The sequence below is a fragment of the Mus caroli genome, chromosome 16 (assembly GCF_900094665.2).
Source record: "Mus caroli chromosome 16, CAROLI_EIJ_v1.1, whole genome shotgun sequence".
Taxonomy (NCBI): domain Eukaryota; kingdom Metazoa; phylum Chordata; class Mammalia; order Rodentia; family Muridae; genus Mus; species Mus caroli.
In genome coordinates, this window is record NC_034585.1 from 90,606,819 (window position 1) to 90,614,618 (window position 7,800).

The following is a 7,800-nucleotide window of genomic DNA, read 5'->3' on the forward strand; positions in this document are numbered from 1 at the left end:
GGGCCAAGGGGTGGGGGTGGGTGGGTGGGGGACTGGGGTGGGGGGAGTGTATTGGGGACTTTTTGGATAGCATTGGAAATGTAATTGAGGAAATTACCTAATTAAAAAAAATAAAAATAAAAAATAAAGTAAAATAAAAAAAAAAAAGAAACTTCCGTAAGATCAACCAATACTTTTACCCATGAGCCACCTCTCCTGCTCCAGTAAATTTTATTAATGCCTGTGCCTACAGCAATGCTCATGTATGTATCTCCTATTTCACACATGGTTCCTGTGCAACTATCTCTAAATTCTTGAGTTACTATGTCTGTACTACAACTAGCCCTAGTGGGGTAAGATAGAAAATACATTAACATAAATAAGGCTTAGTCTAGTCCTCTTACCCTTTAGGGTTTAACCTAACTCTGCAATCCTACTGTTTTCTCCACAACACAAAGCACCAACAGTCAGAGCAAGGAGACTTACTGGGTACTCATCCAAGTCCACGGGCTGTCTAAAGGGCTCCGAGTCCTCACATTGGAAGATGAGGATAAGCAGGGCCTTGCACTGCCTCCTCCAGTCACTCTCAATACAGCCGCTGGCTCTACTCCTCCTTTTCCAGTTGTGGACCTGAAAACATATTTGTAGGTTACTTCAGCCTAGGTAGGAAATGGAGAGAGGATATGTTTTATAGTGTATGATATTGGTTTTAAGGAAAAAAAAAGATTTGGGCCCTTCTGTTTCCTGTATTGTACATAAGTTATAGCAGTTTTCACCTTGTTATCTAGCTGGAAAAAAGACGATGTCTATAAATCCAGTCATGTCTTATAATGTTCGACATGCATTCGTAAATGGAAATTATATCAAGATTAGTTATAAGAAGCCAGATGCCATGGGCAGCAGCAAGTGCTATCAAACAATCAATTCTGCCAAGTCTCACATCTGTACATCTTGTTTATAGAAATTAGAAATGGAGTAGAAAACTGCCTAGGACCACAGCTTCCTCACATGGGAAAAGTCCACTATAGACAGCAATTAAAGGTAAGGGCACCCAGGCAATGCCTCAAATGTTGGCATTAGCTATATGGAGCAATGTAACCACAAAAGAGATACCAAAGTATATCAGAAACTGCAAAAGTTGTCATCTGGTTTGAGCCAAAGTAAACAGAAAGTGTGTGCTGGGAGAGGGGTTTACAATATGGGAAAGGCAAGAGCTCTCTCTCCTATATGGAATCAGCATCACTTTAGGGAGTCATAGCACACTGCTGCTTAACACACATGCACATCTGACTAGTGGAGTCAACTATGTCATTGGCAATAGCGGACACTGCAAAGAATAGACGGGGGAGACAGGTGGCAGTTCTATTGGAAATGAAGCAACACGAAAATGAAAATCAGACAACATAAATGCATGTCTAACTCTTCAGTGTTAATTAGGACAACCATTGTATAAGAGGTCAGGTATTTGATTTGTTTGGCTGCTTGATTTGGTTTTTGAGATTCTTATGATATACTCCTGGCTGGCCTGGAACTACATATGTAAATCAGGTTGGCCTCACAGAGATCTGCCTGCCTCTGCCTCTGCCTCCTAAGTATTGAGACTAAAAATAAAAAGTGTGTGCCACCAGATAATGGAACGTCTAAGTGAACTAGGAGTGACGTGTGCTATTGTATGTTACCCATTCTGCTATCAACAGCCTACTCATTAATGTACTGTATTAGTGCCGAAGCTTCTGGTGACACGTCACATTAGAGCTCTTAAGTTTCCTAAGTTTACTTCCATGTTGTGACCCTTCTCCCATAAAGCCTCATCTTTTCAACAAATCTCTATTTTAAATAAATAATTCCATTACCAAATCCTATAAACATTCCCCTAAAAAGATCTCACCATTTTTCTTCATTGTTCCAAGAGGAGCCCTCTCTGAGCCTGGACGTCACGCCACCTGAGGAACGCTCTCGCCAGCCCAGCATTCTCTTCACTGACAGGCAGCCACAGAGAGCCGCCTCATCCTGCCTCAAGCCGTACTCACCCACTGTAGTGAATTCACCCGCTGCAGTGACAGTTGCCGCCCTACCTTACAGTTACACACGATGCTGGGGTTTCGTGCTCTGCCCTACTTGTTTGGGGAAGGGTGTCTGTCCATAATTTGACTCTAACTGTGAGAGCTCCATTACAACATCAACTATCAACTCAACAGTTCTGACGAACCAGAACTCAGTGATTTCTATTTCTCTTATAAACCAAACTAAAATACCCAGAATCGTCATGTAAATTCTCAAGGCTGGAAACTGTGACCCAGATGAAACTGTGACCCAGATGAAACTGTGACCCAGATGAAACTGTGACCCAGATGAAAATTTGGTTTTGAACAGAACATAGAAGCCAAAGGTAGCCATGCAGAGCAACTTACCTTCCTTCTTCCAGAAGACGTTTTAGGAAGATCACTATCATCCTAGGATAAATCAGAGAGCCTTACTATGGAGGTCTCACCACAGAGCATCATCAGAGCACGTGTGTGTCAAGAGACACTGCTTAGCCATGAAACTTTCTATCAACTCCTGCCTTGAGAACAAGCTGGGATATACTATGATGGATGACCTACATTTTCCTACCCCCATTTCTAAATCAGTGTTTGAGATCTACATGCCACTATAAAGTTAAACTCATACCAAATCATCAGCACTGTCGTCCTCATCATTGTCAGAAGTGTTACATAGTTCCGATATATTTGTACAATCTTGATTCCTAAAAGTTACATTTTTCACAATTAATCATATGAAGAAAATAGCTACTCCTGTCAAGCATTACTTCACACTAAAATACAAATAGCTCCCCAGTCTAGGCACACCCAACTTCACAAAAAAAGACAAGATTTTAACCAATCTTCTGTGAAAATAAGAATATATTAGTATTCTAGTTTAGAATAATGACAATTTTGAAATATTTCCAAAGTCAAGTTAATACAGAAACAATGATACACTAAGTAGCCTCTCTAGGCTGAACACACACAGCTCTTCCTAGGTATTGCCATAGTAACACTGATACAGCAAATACCAGGAAAGAGAGGAGGTTTAAGATAGAAGCAAAGAAACAAAGCAAACAAACCCTCACCACGTCAGCAAGTATGCAAAGGAGAGGCGCTGAGGACACCCAGCAAAGAAATGACACAATAGGCAGAGTCACATACATGAATTCAGGCTTGCTGGAGAGATGGTTCCTCGGTTAAGTGTGTTCAATTCCCAGCACCCGTACAGTGGGCTCACAACCATTTCTAACTCCCAATCCAAGGGATCCAATAATATCCCTCTGCTGGCCTCACTAGGCACCAAGTATACACGGTGCATAATATATATGCAAATAAAACACTATAAAGTTAATTTAAATGCTTTGCTTTAAATTTTTAAAAATATAAAAGTTAGGGATAAAGAGATGATCAGCTACCAGCTCAGTTACCACCCAGGCAGAGATCCAGGGCTTAGAGTTGGCCCACCCCAAAATGTACATCATCTGTGGACTGCTAGAGCACGTGAAAGGGATGGTCCTGCTGACCATAGGAGAAATGAAGTGATCCAGTGAAAGAACCAGTATTGGTGCTGTGGCCGAAGCCAGCAACCTGGAAGCAGACCAATGGCTGACTGTAAGGGAAGATGTGTGGGAAAGGAACATACTGTGGGACTCATGGTGACACTGCAGCTTCTATGGCAACATGTTCTCTATGGTTTTTGTTTATTTTCTTTTGGCTCAAAGGTTGCAAGGGCAGAGGGTAGATACAAGGGGACAGAGAGGAGTGGACTGGAGTGCATGAAGTGAAACTCAATCAACTAAAAGTTGGGGGAAAAAAAGAGAGATGGCTCAGTGGTTAAGAGCACTAGCTCCTCTTCCTGAGGATCTGGGTTTGAGTCCCGAGAACCACATGGTGGGCAATGATTGTCTTTATTTAGCCCTAGTCTCGAAATCCAACACACTCTTCTAGTCTCCATGGGCATTTGGCAAGCAAGCAAGTACGCATACATATGAGCAGGCAAAATACCCATCCATGTAATAAAGAACTAAAAAACAAAACTGGACTGGTCACATTCCTTTAACGAGGTTATAATGACAAGTGTGGAAAGAAATGCTGCTTCAGGTAAAACGGGAAGAACTCAGGCAGTGAAATGGGAAGCTGTACAGCTATTAAAGCATGACGTCAGTCACGCTTGTCCCATGCATAAGGTCACTTACTTGATAAACTTCAGAAGCTGGTCAGTTATTTTTTTAGCTGATCTTGCAATTACACTTTCCGGTTCATTAAATGTTCTTGCATTATGCTCTATATATCGGACTTCCCAAATTAATGCAGATAACCGCCTTAAACAGAAAAATAACTTATTACTTAAAAAATTAGAATAACCAAAATCTAGCAATGTGAGCCTATTCAGTGAGTGACAGCATACCTTCTTCAAGACATTATTAGTGCAAGGTTGTAATAAATAATCTAATGTTATCACTAGAACTTACATTGGACATGAATAGCAAAAACTAACTTAAGTAAACTACCTAAATCACACACACACACATATGCACGCACGGTTGTGCATACACTCCACCTCCCCAACAAAACAGCGTTTCTTTTTTTTTCTACCATGCCTATCAGCACCTTTTGAAGCTGTTAAAATTCAACAGTGGGGCTGGGAAAATGGCTCAGTACATACAATTGCTTCTTGCTGTGCAACCATGAAGTCCTGATTAGATTCTACAACACTCATATAAAGAAATAAGGTAAGCACGGCTACAATTGCCTTTAACTCCAGCCCTGAGGTAAAAGACAGACATCCTGAGAGCTCACTACGAAGTCAGCTGACCCAGATCCAGTAGAGAGCCAGTATCAGAGAAGTAGGAGAGGGGACCAGAGAAACATATGGGACAGCCTTCCCATGCCCAACCCAGATGACAACCCACCCACTCTTCACTAAAGAACAAATATGCAATGTCAACTTTGAGTCAGCTTCACTACAAATGGTTTCTAATTCAAACACTCATATGACTAGATATATACACTATAATTGTGGAATAGTAATAATGTAGAATAGTAATTTCTACAAGTAATGGAATTATAAAAGCTGAAATACCTTCAATTACTATAAAAATTATTACAATAAGATTTTTAAATTACCAATGATGTAGAAGCCAACAACAAAAAGCTGGTATTTCTGGGAAGTAATTTTTACTCAAAAGAACAGGTACAATTATTAACTCATGAAATCTACTTTAAAATGTAGCAGCTAAGATTTTCAAACAAAGAAAGGGGCAAGATACTAACCATCCCAAATTTGGCTACACCTCAAGATAAGCATTAAGGGTTTTGGATCACATTTATTTCAAAAAAAGGCATTTATACCACAAAGTAGTATATATATAAATCTCTTATGTACAATACCATAAAAATGGATTATATTGTTTCATAAGTTTTTTCCATTTTTCATTCCCGATTAATAATAAAGTTGTAACTAAACTAGAAGTTCAATGGTTAAGAGCACTTGTTGCTCTTGCAGGAATTCAGTTGCAGAACCCACATGGAGGATAACCACACCACACCACCTCTAAGTCCCTTCCAGGAGGGGAAACTCCCTCTTGGAACCTGCATACACAAAGACACATACATAAAAAAGCTTAAGAAGTAAAGTTCTTTTATGCATAAAGTTATGCATAAAAGAAGAATTTCACACACAAAAATAACAGTATTAATGTAATCTTTTTTTAGTGCTTGAGCGCACACACACACATACACACACACACACACACACACACACACACACACGCACAAAGTCTGGTGTGTCACCTTACACCTGACTACTCAGACTTGTAACTAGCACCAAAAGACAGGAAATTATATTCACCAACATCCAAAGCTCACACAGTAATTATCAACAACTTGTACATCTTCTTACACTAGTGACTGTGGCCTCAGAGCTCTCTGTGGTATTACTGAAAGGGTTCCCCTGACAAACCTGTAAAATCGATTAACAAGCCTCATTCGAATTGTGTAGAGATCAGTTGGATAAGCCACTACTGTGCAGTACTTGGGATATGTGCACAGATCCACCGGGCCTGCAAACGCTGCTGCTATATCTGTAAGAAAAAAGAAAACTCTAAGGTTTAAACAGTAAGCTCCTCGCCTATAGGTGATATTTAGCTACAAAAACTATTCCAAAGAGAGGGCTCCACTTACTATAACAAACCAAGAGGAATTAAGTAAAGAACGTAACCTCAAGTTTTACGGAAAACTTAAAACTCAGGCTTTGAGCCTGAGGAAGCTCACCGAGGTTTAAAAGCTGGTCTATGCCACTGATGATCCGCTCACACTCCTCATCTCTTGACCTCTGGCCCCATTCTCCTTCTTGTGGTTTGTAGAGCAATTTCTCTAGCTCATCTGAAGTGACAGAGATACTTGCTCCCAATTCTTCTGGAGGATCAACTATGAGTTCCATTTTAAAGACAATGAAAGAAGAAAAGGGTGAGTGGGTGGAGTCAACACTCAGTCTATTGGAAAAGCTCACAAAAAAGTCTACTGGCTGCTCTACTGTCAAAAGCAGACTCAAGCTGGGTGGTAATGGATCATGCCTTTAACTCTGGCACTCAGGAGGCAGAGGCAGGTGGATCTCTGTGAGTTCCATAACAGCCTGGTCTACACAGACAAAGTCTCAAAAAAACAGGAGAAAGAAAAGCAGACCTCAAACCTTCAACTTTCTAAGTTCTTCACTGAAGTTATGAACTTGCTTGAATTGAGAATGTAAGCACAGATTATCACCCTGCGAAGTCTGAAAAGACCTACCACACCACCACTACCACCACCACCAAAGACAACCTTAACCCTAAGGGTGCAGAAAGCAAATCTCTGCCGACAATTTAAACTTCAAAGAGTAATTCCTAAAAGCTCAATACATGGTCTGGAGATATAGCTCAATTGGTAAAGAGCCTGCCTAGCTCTTTGTGCATTTCACCCCTAACCCTCATAATACCAGGTGTGACGGTGCATACCTGTGACACTAGCTATCAGGGGTAAAACAGACAGTCAGAAGCCAAAGGCCATCTACAGCTACACAGCAACTTCTACAGCAGCCTGGGCTACATAAGCCTGTCCATTAAGCACCCATGAACACACACGCCCTCAATACATAAATGGCTAAAATACACTCTCTCTCAAGACAAAAATTGATAAAATAATTCCACCAGCAAAAAGGACTAATTCCTTTAACTGAATGGAAGCACATAAATAAGAGGAGGGTGGAGACAAAACTTCTTAGGGAGAAATTCAAAAATAATTCAAAATATTTATTTTCATTAAATACAAGTTCTAAAACACAGACAAGTAGTGTGTATATAGCCAGATGTGGTAGTGCATACCGTTAATCCCAGGACAGCCAGGGCTACCTTTTGCATAGGCAATGATGGTTTTTATGTACTAATTAAAGGAGTGGATCATGGTCTTATGAAAAACACTGCAAAAGATTGTAATCTAAAGGCCGAATGCAATAGTGCTTATGGCAACTTCCAGAACTATTCAAAATTTTACAATGTGTTTTCTAGAACATCAGCTGTTGATTTCTTTGTGGAAGATGTGAACTTGGCAGCTGTGATCAAAGTAGAATGAAATCGTTCTCACTCTTGTTCCAATTCTGGGATGAAAAACCTTAAGGTGTAAATGGTAAACGATCCTATAGGCTTTCTGACTTCCATGTTGCCACCTTCAAGCAACAGAAAAGGATGGAAAGAAAAAAATATTCACTATCATACAACAACAAGACTTTTTTTTTTTTGGTTTTTCGAGACAGGGTTTCTCT

At 40.3% G+C, this 7,800-nt stretch overlaps 1 protein-coding gene across 1 annotated transcript in view; it reads right to left on the minus strand.

Moving 5' to 3' along the window:
- Brwd1 (bromodomain and WD repeat domain containing 1) overlaps positions 1 to 7,800 on the minus strand; it is a 90,491-nt gene that overhangs the window by 24,635 nt on the left and 58,056 nt on the right. The window contains exons 30-35 of the mRNA XM_021185517.2: positions 6,279 to 6,434; positions 5,968 to 6,088; positions 4,202 to 4,327; positions 2,650 to 2,725; positions 2,391 to 2,432; positions 466 to 609 (exon numbers count right to left, since the gene is read on the minus strand). Of these exons, the coding sequence (XP_021041176.1) occupies positions 466 to 609; positions 2,391 to 2,432; positions 2,650 to 2,725; positions 4,202 to 4,327; positions 5,968 to 6,088; positions 6,279 to 6,434 (665 nt within the window). The remainder of the gene's footprint in view (positions 1 to 465; positions 610 to 2,390; positions 2,433 to 2,649; positions 2,726 to 4,201; positions 4,328 to 5,967; positions 6,089 to 6,278; positions 6,435 to 7,800) is intronic.